Raw genomic sequence first — 25048 nt, 5'->3', positions numbered from 1 at the left:
GTGATATATTGTAAAGTAAAAGATTAAGTAAGACATTTCCCCTGCAGTTTGATGGCTTTAGTCGAGAAAAACAATCATATAAACAGCCATTTTGGATTATTAGGCCCAAAGGGAGCGATTAATTACACGATTTATGTTCAGACTTAGGCTGAAATATAAAGGCTGGCTAGTTTAGGACAATTTAAAGTCAATTTAAGTAATTCTCACTGGCCAAGTAAAACAAATCTGCCCATGGAATTAGATTTTTCTTGACTTATTTCAGCTACACAGAGATTTACCAACTCATTTTTAAGGAAGATACTAGAAATATCCTCAATTTTGGTGCAGTAAGATGTTTTTTTCTAACTCTAGATGCAAAAAGATGTGATAAATTTGCAGAGAATTTGACTTAGCTTGAGAAAAACAATGATATAAGTGGCCATTTTGGATTATTAGGCCCAATGGGAGCGATTATGTTACAATTTATGTTAATCTACCAGAGAATTTGACTTAGCTTCACACATCATTTTCCCATTCACAGCTGCAGTTTGGATGCTTGTTATCTGATATTCCTGATTGGTTTGGACTGGTTTTCTGTTCTTATATTAAGCTAAATTAACAATAGTGAAAACCTCGACTCTCCTTCTCCGCTGGTTTGGGACTGAGAGACAGTAAGTGTACAGTGGATCAAAACCAGCCCAGTCAAACTGACAAAGCAGGTAAGTCTTTCATTATTAAAGCATCGTAACTCATTGTAACTCGTTCCTGTTTAGCAGCGCGGCTTTGTTTTCGTGTTTGGATAAATGAACTGGTTTGTCCGGGGGAGTCGAACAGCAGCTAACGCCCTTCAGACGGAACTTTCTGTTTCCTCCTTCGGGCCGAGCGGATAAAAAAAAAAAACAGGGCCATGCAAATCCGACACATTTAAATCCCGGTTTCTCCCTTCGCTGCTGAACTCAACGCTCCCTTCAGCTTCATTTGGTTTAGACTGAGTGATTCTGCGTAAATCTTAATGTGTGGTCCCCATTGACTGTGAACATGACAGTGAGTCTGCTTTGAGTCTTCTGGAATCAGTTTCTAAGCACTTTAGAGTAAATAGTTCATAAAAGGTCACACACTGAGCGTAACAGTCACAATGCTCAATATCCGCCACAAAAATGTAACAATAGAGGGTAATAAAGGCCCTAAAAGTCCTGGAGTGTGCATCAAAAAACCGTTGATGCTCGTTTTGGTTCCCAGGAAGTGACATCATCTGCACGCCCTTCAGAAGCACGACTTACGGGTTTGCGAGAGCTAGAAATAGTCCATAATGTTGTTTCAGATCTGATTGGCCAAATGCTCAGTGTTCGTAATAGAGGCGGGCGATATATCGTCTGCAAGATAATATCGAAATGGCTGTTTGGAAGATATGCAAATTTACAATGCAGTGTTAAGAAATTGGGGGGAAGATTAAAAAATGGGGGGGGGGGGGGGGGGGGGGAGTGGTTGAATTTAGGGGAAAAAATGTTTAAAAATTGGGAAGAAATAGAGATTTTTGTTTTTTGGAAATTGGGAGAAAAAGTAAAAAAAAAAAAAATTGGGAGAAAATTTGGGGAAACAATGAGGGAAAATTGGTTAAAAAGAAGGGGAGGTTGGGAAGAATTGGGGGGAAAAGTTGTATAAAAGGGGGAAAGTTTAGGGGAAAAAATTGGTTAAAAAGCTAGGAAGAAATAGAGAATTTTTTTAAAATAAATAGGATAAATTGGGGAAAGGGGGAGAAAATAAAAAAAAAATAGAAAATTTGGGGAAACAATGAGGAAAAATGTGTTAAAAAGAAGGGGAGGTTGGGAAGAAATGGGGAGAAAATGGTGTAAAAGGAGGAAAATTCAGAAAAAGGTTGAAAAATTTCGGGGGGAAAATTGGGGAAAATGAGAACGATTGGGATAAATTGGTAAAAGAAAAAAAAGAGGAACATTTGGTTTGGTTATTGAGAAAGCCTCCAAAACCATTGAGATATTATTTAGCCAATATCGCCCAGCCCTGAAACGCAACAATCGAGGAGCCTGAGCCCGTGAGATTTCATAACTCGACGTGGATGCTCACTTTGACCTCCATATCCAGGCCGTGACATCATCTGCACGCCCTTAAGACGGAGCTAAAACCCGTGAATAAATAAAGCGTCTGTTTCCGCACAGAGTCAGTTCAGATGAAGCAGAAGAACTTCTTCCAGCTGCACCTGGAGAACGCCTTCGTCCTCCGGTCCGAGAACCTCCGCTTCTTCCCTTTGCGCGTTTTGCTCTTGATGGCGGCGAAGATGGCGGCGTCGAAAGCCTCCTTCAGGTTCTTCTGCGTGAGCGAGGAGCACTCCACGTAGTCCGCCGCCCTGATCTTGTCGGCCATGGCCCTGGCGCGCGCCGCGAGCACCGGGCTCACTTTGGAGCTGTCCAGGTTGATGAGGACGTTGACGTCGAGCAGCAGGTCCGACTGCGTTCCCACCAGCACAATGGGCGCCGACGGGTTGTAGGCGCGGATCTCCGGGACCCACTTCTTGGTGACGTTGTGGAAGGAGGTCGGGTTGACGACGCTGAAGCAGAGCAGGAAGACGTCGGTCTGGCTGTAGGAGAGAGCGCGGAACTCGTCAAACTCCTCCTGGAAAGACGAGAGAGAGAGGAACGTTAGGGGAAGTTCAGAGGGCATTTCTTTCTTATGATGTCATACTGTAAATGACTTGAATTGAGGAGTTTTCACTCATTTAGACCTTTTTCCTGATCCGACCAAGATTATTTTGCTAGTTTGATGACATTTCAGATGGTTCTATGGTCAATCTCACGTGAAATAAGAAAGTAAAACTGCCAATGGGACAAGACCACTTTTCTTACCCCAAGAAACTTACTTGAAATATGAAATGTATTGAAATGAGTCAGAAATGATCCAGGTCAAATGCCCAACTACATCTTAACTAGTCACTAGTAAATTACTTTTTCCAGTGTATGTAGTTTAAAAGTAAAAATGACAACAACAAAAAAGGAATTAGCAATAGTTGAACTTCACTTGGGTCTTTCTGAAATGTCACATAAACAATCTGCCCAAATTTTTTTTAATTTTTTTTTTATTTTAAAAGGGACTATACAGAGTTCAAAAATGTTAAAATTAAGTATTTTCCTCCCCTACATGTTCCAGTAGTGCCCTAATGTGTAGAATGAGCTCAGACCTGTTCACCACAACTGCCTCTAAAATCAAAAATAATAAATTCGGGTCTGAAGTGCCGTCATGCACGAGGTTAATATAGAAGCTGCAGTTACGTTTAAGACCTGAGGTGGCAGCAGTGAGTATAAAATGGCCAACTTGCACCATGTCCCTTTAAAATAAGAAAAATCGACTTATTTTTAGTATGAGGAGATTTATTATCTAACCTCACAAGCTCAGAATCAGAATCAGTTTTATTGCCATTGTTACTGAACAGGTTTACAAACTAGGAATGTTCTTCCGTTCAATCGTGCAACATGAAAGATAAAGCATAAAACATAAAGCTTGGAAGTAAATAATAAAACTATAAAAAATATAAACACTATAGACTTAAGTGCTGCACCAGGCCGTCTGAGCCTCGATTCCTGCTCTGAAAACTCTCACATTATTAATTATTAAAAATAACTCGTTTGATGACCTGGTCTTAAAAACACACTTCAACTCTTCAAATTCAAGACCCAAAACCACAAACAAAATCAAATTTAAAACAATTCATGGCAAAGTGGCACAGCGGTTAGCGCTCGTGCCTCACAGCAAGGTCCTGGGTTTGATTCCCACCTGGACGGGGCCTTTCTGTGTGGAGTTTGCATGTTCTCCCCGTGTCTGTGTAGGTTTCATGTGCAATAGGTGAATCCTCCAGCCAGGTGTTTCTGACCACCAGCCCGGCCCATGCTGGCAGCTCACTGCTCCTACAGGTCGCCCGGTAACATTGAGGATGGGTCAAATGCAGAGAACACATTTCTCTACAGAGATTAATAAAGTATAACTTAACTTATGGTTAAGGTTAAGGTGTACTTTATTGTTGGGAAATTTGTCCTCTACATTTGACCCATCCTCAATGCCGCTGGGGGTGACCTGGAGGAGGCAGTGCAGAGCTCGGGGACCCATCTCCCAGATTTGAGTCCTGATGTATAGTATATACTGAATACTGTGTTATACTTAATACATCTAGAAAACTTTCACTGCATCTCTGGTCAAAACTAAACACGTCACTGCAGCACAAGTAGCACATTTCGTGAAACACTGACTTGAATCACTCGGTTTCAACATAATAATAACCTTTTCATTTCAGAGGCTGAGTCATGACACAATCAGAAAACGACATCAGTGAAACCAGTTACTCAGAGAAGACGCAGTGTTCAATCAGGGACGTTTGGTTAATCACAGACTGTTGCGAAATTGAGAGTTGCTCCATCTTACAAATGAGTTCTTGCAGTGATGCTTTGTAAATGTGGCTTTGGGTGTAAAGTCTCACCTGCCCCGCCGTGTCCAGGAGCTGCACTTTGACCGGGGCGCCCTCCACCTGGACCTGACCTGGATCGACAACAAACAAGAGACGTTTAGTGTTAATCGAAACAGGAAACTCGTTACTTTGACAACATTCGAAAGATAATTATGATACAAGGAAGTAGGTTTATTCCCGTACAGAGGGGAATTCAAGCGCAATTATCGCCTTTTAGAAGCTGCAAAGATATGTTTCCTCGCACTTATTTTAACAGATTTGTACTTTCTACTTTTAATACATCAAGTCCCAACAAAGAAACCATTTGTGTCTTATTTTATTCCTATCTCTTCTCAATTTCCCGCCATTTTTTCCACATTTTTCGACATAAAGATAAACACGTTATTATAAATTTGCATACAACTGCACTTTAAAACTGTAAAACTAGGACTGACCAGCCCCCAATGTTTCTATACAGTCGTTATAAATGGCAACTCTCCCCCATGTGAGTTAAGTCGATAAAAGCCAATAGGGTTTACAAAATGAAAAGAACCACAAGCTTGTGTCTTTGCCCTTAAGTTGTTTCCCATATCCTTTAGAAATGCCAGATTCTGTGCATTACCTTGTTATTAAAGCGATTACTCCTTTTCCAGACACGGCTTTATTGATTGAAACTGAGGAAATCAACTTTAAATTTGTACATTTTTTGGGACAATGTTTAAAACAATATGTGCCAATTGTCTGGAATAAATAAAATAAAAACTGGCCGCACAGTTTTCCAAAAGCGATGCCAGAATCAATCAATTTTTTGTGAGTGTGGCAGAAAATAAGTTCTGGTACAATCTTTTGGTTGTTCACAAATGTCAGAAACAGAACTTTTCAATAATAGTGAACAAAATATCGCTCAATTAGACTTTTGTTTTCACACTGACTGACCAAGATTAACTTTTTTTGCTCTCACAAGATGCAGGACATGCAAAGGAACTTAGTTTAGTCAAAAAATCCCACATTTTAGTTGGAAATTTTAGTGGAAAATACTGTGATGACATGGTTTACAGGGTTTCTGCAGGCAGCAGCAAGTGAAATGTAATGCTTTTAATGCCATTTTAATGCCAAAATCGCAAACAAAGATTAAGATTAAGATTTGCATCACACTGAGGAATGGTGAGAAATTTTGAAAATCAAATGCAAATTAGACGCAACAAGCAACTTTTGAGCATAAAATCTAAAATCAAAAAACATTTTCCGCCAAAACTGCAGCTGAATCCGTTCTGGACCACATTTGATGTATTTTTTGACGATGCAGAAAAAAAAGAGTTGGATAATGTCAATATTTTGCAACAAATGTAGATTAATAGACCATTTGAATCGAGTCTAATGCTTTTTAAAAACAACTTGTTTATACATGAATCATAAAATCCCAAAGTTAGTTCTGTTTCAGTGACAATTAAGTATTTTCCAAATGTTGTTTTGGACACAATTTGATGAATAAACATGTTTTTTTGTTTCGTGGAAAGTACTGCATTGAAATTGGTTTTACATACAGTATAAAGTAAAAGTATTTGACAACATTAAGTAATGTTTTCAAACTGGGTCTAAGCTATGACTAAACCAGGGCGGAACAAGGACTAAACTTGGGCTGAACCAGGACTAAAGCAGGTGTAAACAAGGAATAAACTAGGTCTAAAACAGGTTCAAACCAGGACTAATATGGGTCTTAACCAGGGCTGAACCAGCTCAAAACTAGGTCTAAACTGGAGTAAAAGTATTTGACAACATTAAGTAATGTTTTCAAACTGGGTCTAAACTATGACTAAACCAGGGCGGAACACGGACTAAACCAGGACTTAATCAGGACTAAAGCAGGTCTAAACTAGGAATAAACTGGGTCTAAATTGGATCTAAACCTGGACTAAACCAGGTCTGGACCCACAAGAGGTCCCTGTGAAAATATTTGTTTAAATCACTGATCAAAGGACTTTTACTTAAACTCCAAATCAAAAATGTTGTGGAGCAGAAAGTACAGATTCCTGCTCTGAAATGTATAGAGTAAAAGCAAAAAGTAGTCATCATAAAAGGTACTCAGGGAAAGTAAAAGTACCTCAAATGTGTACTTTTTACTTTCCACCACTGCTTAATAGTATCCAAATAAGAAGCGACGCCTCACCACAGAACACGTCGAAGCCGGTCTGCTGGTACTCCGCCGGGTACCCGTTGGAGGTGTAGCTGACCACCATGCTGGTCTTCCCCACGGCCGGGTCCCCCACGAGCATCACGCTGATCGCCCCCGGGTCCAGCGCGTCCTCGCCGGCCAGCCCCAGCGCGGAGGCTCGGGGTTCGTGGTAAAAGTAATCCATGTTCGGTGGCATATCGGGCCACAGGGCAAAGGAAATAAAAAAAAGAAGACCCCAAACTCCACCGAACAGGCAATCAAGTTGTGCGTCTTCGTGCGTAAAACCCGTGCGTAAAAGTGGAACTAAACTTAAAGGGTCCGCGCTGGTGGACGTCTTCACATCTCTGACAGCGCAGAGGAGGAGCGGATGTATTTAGGGCAGTCAGCGCTCCAACGGGTTTGGATTTGCATGGACACGCCCCCCTCACGAGAGCTGGAGTTACGCGCAGGTGAATTTGCATTCCCCTGTTTATCCAAGTACTATAGGAAGTGCTGTGTTAGTGTCCGGATTTTTTCTCCCAATCTCAAGATATTTAGAGCTTCTGAAATCGAAATAAAGATATCTAAACTTAGTAATAACTATTGGATGTTATGTCATTCATCTGAAATGTATTTCGGTATACATGTTTTTTTAATACATGATGTAAAATCTTCACTGACCATTGAAATAAAAAGATCATAAATGACTTAAATGATCGTGTTGAATCCAGAAGTTGCTCAAGTAGAAGTAAAAAGTAGTGGTGTAAATATTTGCTCTTTAATTAAGAGTAAAAAATTACTTGGAGAAAATGTTGCTTGAGTACTGTGAGTAACTGTCTGATGCATGTTTCAGTTGTGACATAAATAATGAGAAACACAACATGAAATAAATAATGTAAAGTACCGCATGCAAAAACGACTTGCAAAAGTACAGGTACTTCAAAAAGTTACTTAAGTACATGCACTTGAGTTAATTAACCTGAGTACTGTCAACCTCTGGTCATTAATGTGACGTGTAGGACTACAATGCTAGAAAATCATTGACCATTAACACGAAAAGGCTATAAATGACTTTAATGATCCTGTTTCAGTAGTAATAACTATATTTACGTAGTACATCTATGGTACTTATTGTGGTAATTCAAGTATCCAATTCCTAGGTAGTATAAAAGGTGATACTTTTAGATACATTCAGAGGTAATTTCTAAAAATGATGCATGATTCAGTTAGGATTGTATGACTATAAAACAACATACAGGAAACATGACAATTCTTACTATATATCACTCAATGTTTAGGACTTACCTGTAAAAGTAGCCAGTTTAGGTATCTGGTACTTTAAATTCTAAGTACCCATTACTTAGCAGTACATATGCAGTACTTAACATTGTTATTACATAGAAACTACCACTTTAAGTATTACTACTGAAGTTCACTATGAAGTACCACTGTAAGTACCTGGTAATTACCTATATAAGTACCAGAGATGTGCCACAGTAACCACCAAGAAGTTACCGGGCCGTATTTCTTAGGCTGTATTTGTGTTGTGAAATGTGTAGTGCTCTTAATATTTCTGGAGGATTGTTTTCTTCAATGGCGCATATCTTTTTTTGCACAATAAACGTTCATCTTATTTACAAAACCCAACATTTATACACTTTACACATGGTTAGACTCTTTAATATCGCACAACTTACATTTTATCTTCCTAATTAAAAACCTCACTAAGTTTTGTTGCTTTTATTCCAACTTTAACACCGGTCCACTGCGCCCTCTGCTGACAAGCCCTCGCTATTACCGCTGCTGTCCAGCGCATAGACTGTCCAGCGTAGTCACGACAGTCACGTGACTCCCCTGTCACCTGACCGTGCGCTTCCTGTTTTGTGTGTTGACAGATGCTTAGCTGCTAAAAACACTTAAAAAACTTAAAACTCGCGCCTTATTTCCCTCTAATGCTTTTTAAATAACGCGGGCGTGTGTTGTACATAAGTTGCTCGACATGTGCAGTGATTTTGTCGGACTTTAGCGCGATGTTATGGATGCTAAGCTAGCTACACCGCTTTAGCCTTGTATCACATGCAGGAGGAGGAAACGTCAATGTGAGCCGTTTTACTGAATTTAGCGACATTTACACCGAGCCATGGCTTCGATTTTGGACGAGTATGAAGATTCGCAGCATACGAGGCAAAGTGCGCAGTCACACGGCCGCCTGGGCAGCGCCAACATCGGCATCACTCATTCAGGTGAGGCTCTGCTGATGACTGTGGGGTAAAAAGCCTCTGAATTATCACTTCAAGGACGTTTTGGCTTTTGTTACACCTTTAGTTTCTGCGTTTAGTGGTGAGAGTGACCCAATACATCTACATATAATCAACCTTCGAAACCCAGGCATCAGAAGTGTATGCAAAATATGGGCTTTTCAAAGGATTGACTATTGAATTACATGTGCTCTCTCTTTTATGGTGGATGGGGCCAGAGCTTGAGAAACATATACTTTAGCCAAATAAAAGAATCCGAAAATAAACACATTTCACCACCATGCCACTGCACCACCACCAAATACATATTACATTATTGGGCTATTCCTTTTTTCCCTTGAACATTTCTGTGCATTGTCACTGAGTTTTGCAGAAATCTTCACTTTTTCCGGTGGGTCCAATGTGCTTTTAAATATTCAAGTTTCATTCCTACGTATTGTTTACTTGAATGGCTAGAAATGGATTGAGATGGTAAATTCATAATTTTCTTGCATTTGCAGCATTGAAAATATGTTTTTCTGGCGTTACATCGGCTTAAAGCATTACATTTTACAAGCTGCAGCTTTTCCAACCATCCATCCATACATTCATTTTCTTCTTCTTTATCCGGGGCTGGGTCGCAGAGGCAGCAGTTTGAGATACACAAACTTCAGCTGTCCTGGGGGGACCCAGAGGCGACACCAGGCCAGCTCAAAGACATAGTCCCTCCAGCGTGTTCTGGGCCTTCCACGTGCCGTTGCCCCTATAGGACATGCCTGGAACACCTCCTGAGGGAGGCGGTCAGGAGGCATTGGAAACAGATATCCTAGCCACCTCAGCTGCTCCTTTTGACATGAAGAAGCAGCGACTCTACTCCGAGCTCCTCTCTGATAATAAAACTCTTCACCTGATCTCGAAGGGTGCGCCCAGCCACCCTGCGAAGGACGCTCATTTCGGCCGCTTGTATCCACGATCTTGTCCTTTCGGTCATTACCCAAATCTCATGACCATAGGTGAGGGTGGGAACGTAGATTGATCGGTAAATTGAGAGCTTTGCCCCGACTCAGCTCCCTCTTCACCCCGACAGTCCGATACAGCAACCGCATCACTATCAATCTCACGCTCCATCCGTTCCTCACTCGTGAACACGACCCTGAGATACTGGAGGAGCTGCAGCATGTATAAACTTTATGACATAAATTTCTCGCCACTTTTCATTCATGTATTATACTATCTGTGAGTGGCTTGTGTGGCTATTACCTTTTGAATTTCCCAAAGCAGACGCTCAGAAAAATATTTATCGGGCCGTGAATGTACTATTTAGCCTGTGAGAGCTTTTCCAATCGAGTGTGTGAATGTTTATGTGCAGGTTTCGTGAACGTGAGGCTGGAGGAGGAGAAGCCCATTTTCAACAAGCAGCGGATCGACTTCACTCCCCCCGAAAAGATCAACCACTTGGCCGTGTGCAACAACCAGCTGTGCATGAGCCTCGGGAAGGACACGCTGCTGAGGTCCGAGAGTGTGAAAAAAACAACACTGCTATCGTCCACTCCGTGATTGGATTAATCTGAGCTAATGCCGATCAATCAGGCAAATCAGCGCGATCAATGGGAATGATTAATGGAAATGAGGAAAGGCTGTTCGGGATGACATCACACAGTGGGATTATATACACAGTGATTGGCCTATTGTTTATTTTGTGGAATAGTGTTGCTCAGATTATAATCAAATGGAAAATGATTACCAAACTTAATACGCTCTGAATGCTTTTTGAATGTTGTTAACCTCTTAACCCCATCTGAACCGAGCACATTTGTTTCCAGTTCGACATTACCTTAATCTAAAAGCTTCTTGAAAATAACGTCAAAATGGCGACAAAAATGAGGATGAAAATGCAATAACGAAGTGACAAAAAAGCAATAAGAGAATGACAAAAATGTGACATAAACGTGACAAAAAAAAGCAATGAAAAGGCAACAAAAAAATGTGGCGACAATGCAACAAAATGTTCAGTTTTGGCAGTCTTAGCTTTCAAATCTTAAAGCTTTCAGCCATAGGCCAGTGTAACTTCTCATCTGGTGCTACTTCAATCCCCTTTTCAGACTGTATCCATGTAAATTCATTGTTACATTTATTTTGTCTTTTTTATCTCAGTTACTAAGAACTAAGCAAGTTTGAAATAAATTGAACAAACAAATACAATTTGAAAGCTAAGACTGGAGAAAATGCTCTTGGTTAAGGTGGGTGTTAAGAGGTTACAACCCCTTAACCACCACCTGAGCCAAATCTTAAAGCTTCTTGAAAATAGTGTCAAAAGAGTGAAAAAATGAGACAAAAACAAGGATGAAAATGCAACAAAAAAAGAGTGACAACAGAGTGACAGAAATGCAGTGAAAAAGCCACAAAAATGCTACAAAAAACATGACAACAAGGTGACAAAAGTGGCAGAAAGTAACCAAAACATGACGCAGCAACAATGAGGAAAAATCTTTGATCAGTTTTGTTGGTCTTAGCTTTCAAATGATGAGTTACAGTCTTACACAATTCAAAATCACCACTAAAATGGAGCCAAATGAGGAAATGTATGACTAAAGCTGAACTTTGGCACGTTTTTATGTCTCCATGTTTTTATTTTGGGCTGTGTTTGCAAAAAAAAAAGGGTAAATCTCAGTCCGCTCTTGTAATTTCCAACCTGGCCGTGTTTAAAATGTGTCCTGTGAATTGACGAGTCGTAATCTAATCACTATCGCACCATTTGCATCAGAAAATCACGAGCCGATACTCGTCCAGTGATTGGGGCTCGTCATCAATCAAAGGCCGTTGAAAGTTGAAAGTTCACAGAAGTGTTTGTTGTTTTGCAGAATTGATTTGGCGAAACCGGATCAGCCGAATCAGATCGAACTGGGCCGAAAGGACGACAGCAGAGTTCACAAGCTGTTCCTCGACCCCACGGGTGAGTCAAAGGTCAAACACAGGCCACGTCACACGACTATGAGGTCGTTTAACAGACGTGACGATCACTGTCTGTGTCGGAATGGAAGGAAGTTTGTTTAAAATGAAACTTTCCATTAGTATGCATTGGTCTGGACAATGATTATTTTCATGGGGCATTAAAGGAGAAGTCGCTATTTGGATATATATTTTATCTAGCTTCAAAATTAGCCCTCGCAGGACTTCCTTGACCTCAGAGGAGCTGAGAAACATAGCGGTGAAAACACCCAAGTTTGTAAACCTCGGATCCTATTCCCAGGGTTTCCTCAGGGTATTAAAAAGCATTCATTAGATTCAAACTGACATTAAATCTAAATTCATTGGGAAATGATTGCATTGTACAACAACACATCAGTATAAGTTAATTAAAAATACCAAACTGATTGTCGAAAACATATTCAGCTGCAGAATTGGCTGAAATGGCTCCTTCTGTTTGATGAAATGTTTGCAAATCTAAAGAAATTGCATTTTTGCCATGATAATATAGTATTTGGGCGTTAAAAAGCATTAAATTCAACTTTATTCAGCCTGTATGAACCCTGATTTTACGTTTTTTTGCTGTAGACTTTTGCGTATAATTTCAGAACCATAAGGGACAGAGGTGTTTTTTACTTTTGTCTTTCAAATGAGCTCCATCTGAAGTACCTAACCAATCAGCCCTATGCCTCTCATACAGCGCCCCCCGCTGTCACAGCTCAACACTGACACATTTTACAGTTTAAAAGCTTAATACGCAAGATTATAGACAAGTTATTTGGAAAAGTCTGTCCAAAATATCGATGGTGCATATCGGCCTCGGCCTATATTGGTCGACCTCGAATTAAAACTTGTTAAATGGCACTGAATCAAAATATCTTGGAAAAGGATTACATTGCTTGACTATTTTTACTGCAGAAGCTCGTCATAAATACAAATCCAGGCATGCCCTCTCAGGTAGATTATCCAGTTATTGGACAATATGGCTACAGTCTTCGTTGACAAAAACACCACTGTATAAACCTTGAGAATCCAAAAAGTGGATTAAAAGGCGTTGTTCTGCATTACCAAACCTCATAATCATCTTTTGTCTTCAGGCTCCCACCTGCTGATCAGCCTGAGCTCCTGCGAGTGCCTGTACCTGAACCGGAACACTCAGAAAGTGCGCCCCCTGTCCCGCTGGAGGGGGCACCTGGTGGAGAGCGTGGGCTGGAACAAACTGCTGGGGAGCGACAGCAGCACGGGACCCGTCCTCGTCGGCACCAGCCACGGCCTCATCTTCGAGGCGGAGATCTCGGCCAGCGAAGGCAGCCTGTTCAACAACAACGCGGACCAGTACTTCAGACAGGTCAGGGGGCGACCAGGGAGCGTCCAGTAAATTAAATGATCGCTTCATCTCCTCACTTTAAAGACACTTAACCTCTTATCTGCCATCTTAGGGTTAAGGTTAAGTTTAAGGTTATAATTCAGCCTATATGCCAGTGTGATACCTTATTGAAAACCAAATCCTAAAAATCTAAAAATATGTGTAAGATCTGTATGAGTGAAACACAACTTGCATCACATTTGCTTTTCATAACCCTAACCCAGAGGTGCCCAAACTTTTTGTTTCCGAGGGCCAAAATGAAAAAGTGCCTGTGAGTCGTGGACCATTTATATTTGGTATACATTTGGGGCGACAGTGGCGCAGATGGTAGACTGGGTCGTCTCATGATCGGAAGGTCGGGGGTTCGAATCCCACCTCCTGAAAGTGCACAGTGTCGTTCTGTCCTTGGGCAAGACACTTCACCCACATTGCCCCCAGTGTCTACGTACATTGGTGTATGAATGAGAGTATGAATGGGTGAGTGGATCCTTGCTGTAAAGCGCTTTGAGTGCCTAATGTAGGTGGAAAGGCGCTATATAAGTTGAGACCATTTACCATTTACCATTTGCATTTGATTCTATCTATGCAAATAACATGTTACATTAAAACAAATGTTAATTCTGACAAAAGCCAAGTTTTAGTTTAACAAAATCAACAATTGTAGCAATATAGTACAAAATGTAAACAACAAGAACACCTGTATCTGCAGCACCTTCTTGTTAACTCAAAGAAAATGCCACATTAGATCATTTTGAAAGTGTCAGTTCAGCTTAAATGTAAGTAAATTTTTAACATGACCTTTGTTGATGTCGATGACCTTTGCAATAAAAGTTGGGAAAGTGTGAAAGTTGATGCTACAAAGCTCTGTGATTGATGAATAACCAGACACCAGAACAGTGTTTCCTTAACTTTGCAAAAAGAGTGAAACAGCGCCCCCAATTTGACGCTGGTGGCCAAAAAGTGCACTGCGTCCATATTTACCATTGAGAGTGAATGGAAGAGAGTTAACCAGATGCGGGCCAACGTAATTGTGGGCCCCACTTTGGGCACCCCTGCCCCCATCAGGAGGCACGGCAAGATAGAAAACAGTTACAGTACGTACAGGGAATTAATGCCTAATGTACGGCCGACCCAGGGATCGAACCCCAGACCTTCCAGCTGTGAAGCAAAAGGACTAACCGCTGCGTCACCGTGCTGCACAAATCTTGGCAAACTGGAGCCAAAATGAAGGCCTTAAGTAAATGAAAAATAGTGAATTTGATTCAAATTGTCATGAAATCTAAATTTCAATTTTTGCTGCATACATTTTTCAAAAATAAAAATAACACTTGCACTTTACTCTACACTTCCCTTGATACATTGTACCTATTTATATTTAGTACGTAATGTAATCGGCTTTGTGGCAATCTGTAAGAACTGGTTCCTATGTGGTACATGTGTCTGTGTACAATGCATGAAGGGTTGGCTGAAATTATTCACATTTTGTAAGTTTGTAAATCTTATGACAAGAAACATGCACAAATTGTTTTGCTTTTGTGGCATTAAATGTTGTGTTTGGGAATTAGAATGGTGTTAAAAAGCTTTAATTTGGAATTATAATATTACTCATGTAGAAGTATGATAAAAGTACTCTAAAGTGTATAATGTAGCAGTACTACCCGTCTCCGTTGTTAGTTCACAGTAGTTTTATGAGACTGTTCACGTATCCTAACGTCTGATTCAGATCCACTCCCTGGAGGAGGACGGCCGGCCGGCGCCCGTCTGCTGCATCGAGATCGAGCGCGGCTGGGAGAACAAGTTCTTCATCATCGCCACGACCCGAAAGCGCCTGTTCCAGTTTGTGGGGAAGGTGGCGGAGGGAACGGAGCAGCAGGGCTTCAGCTCCATCTTCGCCCAGAACCAGGACCTGCTGCCCAGTTTCCAGGAGTTCCCCGTGAACATGGGCTACAGCGAGATCACCTTCTACACGTCCAAGCTGCGCTCCTCGCCCAAAGCCTTCGCCTGGATGATGGGGAACGGCGTGCTGTACGGGCAGCTGGACAGCGTCAGGCCGGACTCCCTCCTCAGTGACATACAGGTCAGGGGTTCATACTTAATCTGTGGGTTCTAAATTTATTAGAAAGGATAGTTTTCCTTAAAGACACAACCGTGACAGCAGTCCAGGGGCGCCGTGGGAAAATGTATGATTTATACGACGAATCCAAATGGGGCTAATTATGAAAAATCATTCAGTTTAATTGCTTGAATGCACCTGTAACCCAATAAGATATTAGTTTAAGTTGGTTTTCGCTATAAAATAAAAAAAAATTAAAAAAATTAAAGATAAATATTTGTAATAAAGCATTTAGTCCGAGGGGGTGTGTCGTTACGCAAGGAACAGCTGTAGAACCGACACTTTTGTCTCGCTCTCTGTGTTAGAGAATTAACAATGGTGTTCATGATTATGGATGAAGAATAGGCAGCAGTCTGATGTCTTATACAGGAGAAGTTTATTTACCATCGATACAGGACCCGGAGACATGAACTCGAGACATTGCGCGAGTCCTACCATTCAAGTCTGTCTATGCTTCCACAGAAAAGGGATAAATACCCTCTCAAAGCGTCAGACTGATACACCAGAGTCTGAGCCCCACAGTCAAGGCTATGACAGAGATAGTACGACTGTACGGCCTGACCCAGTGTGATAAATAGCGACTTAATGTTATCCTCTAACACTCTGGAACACATTTGACAAAGCAGTGTGATTTCTCTTGGAGAGATTGAAACAGTTGAGATTGAGTTTTTATTTGGCTAAAATAGGCCAATACGAGCGATCGCGATGTTGTCACATCCGTTGGCTGTGATAGGCATTTTACATTTTCATATTTGATAAACATTTTATTAAAATCCTATAATCAGCAAAAACAATGTCCATAAACAGTGCATTGCTTCTCTTGCGCTGTAACAGATCTATCATTTTATAAAAGTTAGAGGCCTGTATGCATCAGCTGTTGCTGACCATTCACCAAAACATCCGGCAAAAATTGCGGAAGTAAACAATCACAGCGATCGCTCATATATGGACGGCTGAGAAACATCCTGTTAAAGTCTTCAATCTGCACCTTCTGTGTATTCTGCACCATAGTGATAATGATTATTTTTGATTATTTATGTTGGAAAGACACATTGTGACTAATAGTCAAAATAGTACAGTTTAGCCCATTAGTAAGTTTCCTCACCAACCCGGAGCCTGGGCTAAAACGAGGATCCAAAAAGAATAGAATCTGGCACTTGACTAGAATTAAGCAGCGTCAGTTAATATGGATGATTAAATAAGGACTTTTTTTTTTATTGTGGCCATGGGCGCCGATCCTGTGGGTGCTGTGGGGCTGGTGCACCCACTCAAATCTTTGGGCACCCAGGCGAATTTGCCCCGATTACAAAATGATTCAATAAATAACGGCTAACCTGTAAAGCCGCCAATTAATTTCCTCCAAATACACAACTTTTTTTTTTTTTTTTGAGGCACTCACTGGGAAGAACATAAATCGGCGCCTATGATTGTGGCCAATATAACCTGTATCCTTTCAATCCTATCACTGTTTCTAATTAAAACAGCTCTTTTCATGTGAGACACATTGTCACACATCTCTTGTTGTGGATATAAATGTATACTATCATTTTCCATTGCAACAATAATAAATTCTTGCCGTTAATTCACTGTCTGTCCCTTCTCCAGGTGTGGGAGTACACGCCGGACATCGACCTCTCCTTCAACAAACCCATCTCCATCGTCCTGACCCAGTTCCACTTCCTGCTGCTGCTCCCGGACCGAGTGAAGGCCATCTGCACCCTCAACGGACAGGTGGTTTACGAGGACGTGTTCCCGGACAAATTCGGTGCCCTCCGCAGGATGATCAAGGACCCGGTGGGCGGCCTGGTCTGGATCTACACCGAGAAAGCCGTGTTCCGCTACCACATCCAGCGCGAGTCCAGGGACGTGTGGCAAATGTACATGGGCATGAGCAAGTTCGACCTGGCAAAGGAGTACTGCCGCGACAGGCCGGAGTGCATGGACATGGTGCTGGCCAAGGAGGCCGAGCACTGCTTCCAGAACAAGCGCTACATCGAGAGCGCCAAGTGCTACGCCCTGACGCAGAACTACTTCGAGGAGATCGCGCTGAAATTCATCGAGGCCAAGCAGGAGGACGCGCTGAAGGAGTTCCTGCTGAAGAAGCTGAACAATCTGAAGCCCAACGAGCGCACGCAGATCACTTTGCTGGTCACATGGCTCGCCGAGCTTTACCTGAACCGGATCGGGCAGCTGGAGAGCGACCTCAACGCGGTCATTTTCCAGGAGACGCGCGACGAGTTCAGGCAGTTCCTCGGCAGCTCCAAGCACAAGGAGTGTCTCTTCAACAACCGCAGCACCATCTACGACCTCCTGGCCAGCCACGGCAACGTCGACGACATGGTGTACTTCTCCGTCGTCATGCAGGACTACGAACGGGTCATCTCGCACTACTGCCAGCACGATGATTTCACGGCCGCTCTGGAGGTCCTAGCCAAGCACTGCGACGAGAAACTGTTCTATAAGTTCTCCCCCGTTCTCATGCAGCACATCCCCAAGAAGGTCGTGGACGCCTGGATTCAGGTTTGTCATGACCGGCTGTTTGGTTTAAAGGTGTGATTTGAAAGCCTTGTGAAAGTCACTTGGAAAAAAGGATGTATCCATCTCTAAAGTCGTATATTTGAGCAGGCAAAGAAAATCACCAGAGGCCATTGCCACTTATTCAATGGGGAATATGAGGTTCAGGTCTCTTAGAGATGATCTACATATGCAGGAAATGCATTCCTCTCATTACGTCCGTCCCAATCGGGTATTCAGTATCTGTAACCAATCCAGGTGTTTAGAGAGGATCGGATGTAATGATTCCCCAAAAGACGGCCATGAACCAGCGGTCCTGAATCTGCAGCGACTCCTGCTGGTTTTACGCAGCTACTACCACTAACCTGCGGCTAACACACAGCTTGAACACTCACTGAGAACACTTAAAGGAATAGGCCACCGTTTTTACATACTAAGATATGTTCTTACCTCACTTTAGACGTGTTAATATATCCCCGTCTGGTCTTTGTCCGTGCGCTCTGTCACGCAAACGGAGCACATACGCAGCCTCTCCCACATGTCACATAGCTCCAAAAAAGCTCACGATAGAAGCTACCAAGCTCTTCCACGTGTTCCCTATTTAAATAAAGTTACGTGAAGTGTTTTCATGCGAAGTATATTTACCCAGAAATGTAGCATGTCGATTTTATAAGCAAATAAAAAGGGGGACTATATTGTGAGGCGTAATGATACGAGGAGCAAAACGTCCGCGCAGTAACTCCTAAAGACTTCCCCCGCTCACTTCCGTCAATAACCTTTAGGAGTTACTGCGCGGACGTTTTGCTCCTCGTATCATTACACCTCACAATATAGTCTCCCTTTTTATTTGCTTATAAAATCGACATGCTACATTTCTGGGTAAATATACTTCGCATGAAAACACTTCACGTAACTTTATTTAAATAGGGAACACGTGGAAGAGCTTGGTAGCTTCTATCGTGAGCTTTTTCGGAGCTATGTGACATGTGGGAGAGGCTGCGTATGTGCTCCGTTTGCGTGACAGAGCGCACGGACAAAGACCAGACGGGGATATATTAACACGGCTAAAGTGAGGTAAGAACATATCTTAGTATGTAAAAACGGTGGCCTATTCCTTTAAGCCTTTGTATTACCCAACATTACCTTCTTATTTTAAAATTCAAAGAGGAATCCAAAACCTGATGTTTAAAGGCCTGTAGTAGTACTACAACTGTAATATTTGTATAAATTGGAAAAAATAGGGGGAAAAAATGGGTAAAATGGCAAAATATTGGGGGAAGAATTGGGGGGAAAAAATTCAATTACGGAGAAATGAAAACGAGAAGAAATAGGGTAGAAATTGAGGGAAATATTAGGAAAAATTTAAAAAATAAAAGTTGGGAAATTGGGAAAAAATAGACGAAGAAAAAGTGGAAAAATATTAAAAAAATTGGGAATATCTTTTTTTAACTGGGAAAAAAATAGGGGAACAAATAAGGGATGAAAACAGAAGAATAGATGGAAAATTGGGAAAGAAAATTGGGATAAAATTTAAAACATATGCTGCTGTTTCGTAGTCTATTCAGGACAATTATCTTTTTTTCAGTGACAAAGCAATGTGTATTTTGATGCAGCACATTTCTGCATATTTTTTATGTTTTGCAATATCGCTTCATAGAAAAAGTCTCCAAAAATATTATCACCCAGCCCTAAGCCCAAGACAAAGTTCCCACAATAACTATTATTTTAAATGATCTACCTCAGATGGGGAAAAGACTGGACCCTAAGAAGCTGATCCCGGCTCTGATGAACTACAGCCAAATGGGCAGCACTCAGCAGATCAACGAGACAATCCGCTACATGGAGTTCTGCGTGTACGAGCTGACGGTGACCGAGGAGGCCATCCACAACTACCTGCTGTCGCTCTACGCCAAGTACAGGCCGGACTCGCTGCTGTCGTACCTGGAGCAGGCCGGGACGCACTCCTCGGAGATCCACTACGACCTGAAGTACGCGCTGCGGCTGTGCGCGGAGCACGGGTACCTCAAAGCCTGCGTGCTGGTCTACAAGATCATGGAGCTGTACGAGGAGGCGGTGGACCTGGCTCTGAAGGTGAGATTAAGGCCTGTCGCTGTTTCTTTATACACTTCATTTACACCCATACGACGTCTTGAATGTAAGTGTCAAAATGGAACTGGATTAGATCTGGCATGTCAGATTTATTGCAATTTGAATGGTTGCAATTAGAAAATCAGTCACAAATACTGCATGCATTAAACCTGCTTATCCTGTAGTGGAGGCCTCTACAAACATGGCACGATTAGAATTTTTTTTACCAAACTGTCCAGCCATACTACAGGCTTTCTATTTATAAATATTATTGCTTGTATAGTGGCTTTATCTGAGCCACCTTTCACAAAGTTTCCTCTCCCCAAAAAAACCTTTCAACTCCTACGTTTCCCAAAAGTGGTAATTTCCTGATTTCAAATGCATCACACTGGATTTTAATACATTGAGGCTGCACTGTTTTTGGGATTTCGCTGTAGAGTACCAACAATCTAGAACGTTTTTCATGATATTTGTAGCACCACAGTGTATTCTATGTTATAGTTATGGACACATGCTACTGTTCGTTTGAAGGATGAGACTCTAAGCTCTCCGTTGGTGAAAACAGTTGAATTTTACGTGTCTCTGTTCCTGAGAAAGTTAAGCTAAACATAGGCTAATTTTGATAAAAATCAATTTCTAGATTCGGAGATAATTAGTGTTTTATGCAACACTCTGCTTTCTGATTATCTCCTCTCTCCTCTCTGGACGAACACTAATGTTATAGGAAGAGGCAAGTTCCTAAATATATTAGTTTCAAGTGTATTTTCAACGACAACATTGTTGACACGTTTTGAAACGTGTGTTCTCGATCTCTTTTTATGCCGTGTGCATTTAAACAGCCTGGTTCTGGTTTGAAGACTTTAACAGGATGTTTCTCAGTCGTCCTTGGACCGATTTTAACCATTTAAAAACTCAGAGAAATGTTAAAATCTCAACTGTTTTGATCTTTCCATGTGAAGCCGCTCCGCTTTGTCAAATGCTCCAGAGAGCGAGAGAGCAGTGTCGGGTTTACAGCTGTTCACTACACAACACCACATCCCCTCGGACTTAAAATAAAGGAAAGAAATGCAATGAAGTGTCCAGATCGTGACGTTCCACAAGTTTTTGATATTTTTTTCCATTTATTTCACTTCTGTGCATCGCAGAGCTACCGAAATCTGTGTCTAGTTTTGCAATTAAAAAAAAAAATGCAAAATGCGAAGTTTTTCCGTTTTTGGCACTCAATGTGTTAATTGACTGTTTTTCCTTTTTTAATGCTGCTAAGAAGGATATCAAATGAGTATTTTGTTCTGAACAGGTGGACGTGGACCTGGCCAAGTCCTGCGCGGATCTGCCCGAGGACGACGAGGAGCTGAGGAAGAAGCTGTGGCTGAAAATCGCCAAACACGTGGTTCAGGAAGAGAAGGACGTGAAGAAAGCCATGAACTGTCTGTCCAGCTGCAACCTGCTGAAGATCGAAGACATCCTGCCCTTCTTCCCCGACTTTGTCACCATCGACCACTTCAAGGTCCGCGCCATTTCGTTTTTAACATTTACAGCCAATGTATCGACACTTACCCAACGTTACATCAGTTTAAAGGGAGATAATTTTTTCCCATTCACCTCAAATACGTTTTCCTCACGTTGTTCTTTGGGATGTAGGAGGCCATCTGTGGCTCGCTGGAGGAATACAACCAGCACATCGAGGAGCTGAAGCAGGAGATGGAGGAGGCCACGGAAAGCGCCAAACGGATCCGAGAAGACATCCAGGAGATGAGGAACAAGTACGGCGTGGTGGACTCGCAGGAGAAGTGTGCGTCATGTGACTTCCCGCTGCTCAACAGACCCTTCTACCTGTTCCTCTGCGGACACATGTTCCACTACGACTGCCTCTTCCAGGTGCGTTCTGTCCACTGTAGGGTAACGTAGTACAAACAAGGTACAAAAATATATTGCTTTATTCAGTAAGGAAAATAACGCCTGTGTAGGCTCTCAGTCATACAGGAGTTGTCCATCTTCAATGAAGGTTCTTGAGTCACCGTCTGGAGCAACTCTCGAGCAACTTAAAGGAACAGGCGACCGTTTTTCCACACTGAGACATGTTCTTACCTGAGCTTAGACGAGTTGACCCGTACCTGTCTAGTCTTTGTGCCCATAGAAGAGCTTAGTCGCTTCCAACTTCACCCCCATTTGGAGCTATAGGAATATACTGGTAGAGACCAAATGCTAACAGCATCTTTGGTCATTTTGCATGACTGAGAGCACGCACAAAGACCAGACAGGTACGTATCAACTCGTCTAAGCTCAGGTAAGAACATATCTCAGTATGGAAAACGGTGGCCTGTTCCTTTAATGCTTTTGAATTAGCCCTTGGCTGAAGAAAAGTCGGTGACCTCTGATCTACTGAGTACTGGACATGATGACTCAAGAACCTTCAGTGAAGATGAGGAAAACAACATATTAAAATATGGTAATATATTAGTCTTTACAATGTAAGAAACTCGAGTTACAAGTCCTTTTAAATGGTTTGTTTTGATGTGCGAAGGAAAAAAGGCCAAACTCCCCCAAAGAAAATGCAGCACCAAATCAAGTTGGACACTGGTGTATAAGATCTGCAGTGGAGCTAATGTCGTCAAAACAAAAATTGCAGATTCAAGATTTTTATGTTTCTCTCATCCTTGGTTGTGGACCGGGGGGAGGGGGAAGAGGGGTGGGAGGAAGGGTAGGGAGTTCAGCTTCCGAAAACACGACATTATTAATATTTTCAGTTTATATTTTGCCAAAAGTAACTGTTTTTATTTATCACATTGAACAAGTTTTTTTCCAATTTTATACAAATTTGCGCTAATTGTTGTTTTTGTCCGTCTCTGTCTTGCATGTTGCAGCTGCATCTGCACGATGTGCCCAGAACAAATTTCCCCATGAGGGACAATAAAGTTCAATTCAATTCAAAAACATTTTTCCCCCCATTCGCCTGCAATGTCTCGCCAAAATTCATCTCAAATTAATCAAATATGGCAACAAAGAATAAAAAAATCAGTTTACAAAATTCGATGTTTTCAGTTTTACAGTTCTACCATTTCATATTCTTGAATTGTCTAGAAAAGCCTCATGTGGCACTAATGCGTTCTCCTTGTGCTGTTTAGGAAGTGACGCCTCATCTCTCCGTGTACAAGCTCAGCCGTCTGGAGGAGCTGCAGAAAAAACTCGCCGCCGCGACGCAATCGTCCAAATCTCGGCACCGCGCCGCCCCGAAAGACGAGGGGGACACGGCCAGTTTGGGGAAAGCCTCCGCGGGCACGAGCCGCGAGCAGGTCAAATCGGACATCGACGACATTATCGCCTGCGAGTGCGTTTACTGCGGAGAACTCATGATCAAGTCCATCGACAAGCCGTTCATCGATCCGGACAAATTCGAGGAAGAGAAGTCCAGCTGGTTATAGGTCTCCTCAATCGAATCTCATTGCGGAACGGGATGTCTACAGGAGTTAGCATGAATATAGGTTTCAAAGAGTCGCGATCTGGACTGGATTAATGAGAATTGAAGACGTTTCGCCTCTCAACCAAAAAGCTTCTTCTTTTCTGGGTAACAAATGTTGTGGAAACTGGGATTAAACCATCCATTCGAGGAACTGGAAGTGAATAAATCTAACCTGGTTAAACTACTGAAGCCAAAATCTATAACTTAAAGCAGCACTAAGTAACTTGTTTATCTTAATAAATCCTTTCCATAGTCCCTGTGGGGGTAATACCGGTGTTTATGGGATGATTGGGGGGTCTTTCATCTCCCCCTGGTGTCTCTGGCCAGAAAACCAAGCTTGCAACTTGTCTACACACTAATGGAATCACGAAGAAGAAGCTAACATGCTAACTGCAGGCTAGCGTCACTTTACAGTATTTACAGCCAAGCTTGTGTGAAAAAAAATATTTCCATTGTATAATTGGATGTACAATATCCTTCTCTCCCTTCGCCTTTTCTGTCATCGTGGTATTTACTCTCCAAGACAATTAATGAGTTAAAAAATCACAACATGCTACGACACCTGCAGTTGCGCTTATGGCCTCTAGGATCAGGAGTTACTTAGTACTGCTTTAAATTCATATAATTTTAATTTGTGTAGACATTCCTTTTTCGCGGTGTATAACTGCACTAAGCCTATACTTAACCTGATTCCTGTTGATTGTGCCTACACACTGGAAATATGCTATGTTAGCTTTGACACAAATGACTTAAAAGTGCTTGAATTATCATAATTTGTGCTCATTTTGGGTAGATTTGGACAACTTGCCTTTGACTTTTTTGTCTCATTTCAAGGTTTTTTGTCTTATTCTAAACGTACAAGTTAAATTTCTTCTGTAGTAAGCAAGTTAATAGTCTTATTTCAAGACTGTTCAAACCTTCTCAAAATCAGCATTAATTGTCTTAATTCAAGCGCATTTTAAGCCATGTGTCTATGATAAGATGGCATTTTTTTCCAGTGCAGCTAAACACTTTTTCTTTCAGACGCAGTGAACATCCGTAACATATATTCCACATCTCCTGACCGCTTTAACGCTGAAACATTTGTCGAATGCAGAAGACATATCTCCCTACACTAGACCGTGATTCTGAAAGTATATATTTTTATGCCTTTATTTGCCAAGAGCACCCATATTAACTGAGGGCCGTCTCTTTAGGATGATGTTACACTGATATCACACCTCATTATGCTTGTCGTCTTGGTCATGCACTGTTTTATAAATTAAAGAATTCTCCATTTAAGCTATCAGAGCTTGTTTGATGTTTTTAATGACAGGTTGCATGTTTTATTACAATATAAAAAATTCAGCTCGTCAAACAAAAGCTACAGAGGAATATCAGAACCATTTTGGATTTAGATGGTTTTCAAGCCCCAAGTTATGTTAGCTTAAGGTTACAAACCAACTTTATTTGTTATCATTTATCTTATTTCTTCTTATTTTGTTGATTTTTTTCTTGTACAAATATATATAATAAATATATTATTATATATATATTTTTTTTTTTAATTAAATTTTTATTATTTATAACCCCCACCTTCTTGAAAAAAGCATCTAAATTGTGACAAACAAGAGAAGAAAAGGATGAAAATGCAATAAAAAAAGTTTCAGAAAGTGACCAAAAAGCCACAATAACTGAGGAAAGAGAGCAACAAAAAAGTTTTTTTAGTTACTTTATTACGCCATA

General features: G+C 41.5%; 2 protein-coding genes across 2 annotated transcripts; one reads left to right on the top strand and one right to left on the bottom strand.

The window, feature by feature from the left end:
* Positions 1 to 1995: 1995 nt before the first annotated feature.
* Positions 1996 to 6895, bottom strand: rhov (ras homolog family member V). The gene is made up of 3 exons (XM_079572351.1): positions 6594 to 6895; positions 4460 to 4518; positions 1996 to 2607 (listed from the first exon to the last, which is right to left on the bottom strand). The coding sequence occupies exons 1-3, from the start codon at positions 6793 to 6795 to the stop codon at positions 2161 to 2163; spliced, it is 708 nt and encodes a 235-aa protein (XP_079428477.1). The 5' UTR covers positions 6796 to 6895; the 3' UTR covers positions 1996 to 2160.
* Positions 6896 to 8452: 1557 nt separating this feature from the next.
* On the top strand, positions 8453 to 23578 carry vps18 (VPS18 core subunit of CORVET and HOPS complexes). Its single transcript, XM_079572666.1, has 10 exons — positions 8453 to 8821; positions 10185 to 10326; positions 11677 to 11768; positions 12880 to 13130; positions 14872 to 15225; positions 16867 to 17781; positions 19519 to 19866; positions 21161 to 21370; positions 21505 to 21741; positions 22989 to 23578. Exons 1-10 carry the CDS (start codon positions 8719 to 8721, stop codon positions 23283 to 23285), a joined length of 2949 nt encoding a protein of 982 aa, XP_079428792.1. The 5' UTR covers positions 8453 to 8718; the 3' UTR covers positions 23286 to 23578.
* The last annotated feature ends 1470 nt before the right edge of the window (positions 23579 to 25048 follow it).

The sequence above is a fragment of the Gobius niger genome (assembly GCF_951799975.1).
Source record: "Gobius niger genome assembly, chromosome: 15".
Lineage (NCBI taxonomy): Eukaryota > Metazoa > Chordata > Actinopteri > Gobiiformes > Gobiidae > Gobius > Gobius niger.
The sequence above is the reverse complement of the archived record's forward strand: the minus strand, read 5'-3'. Positions and strand labels throughout refer to the sequence as shown.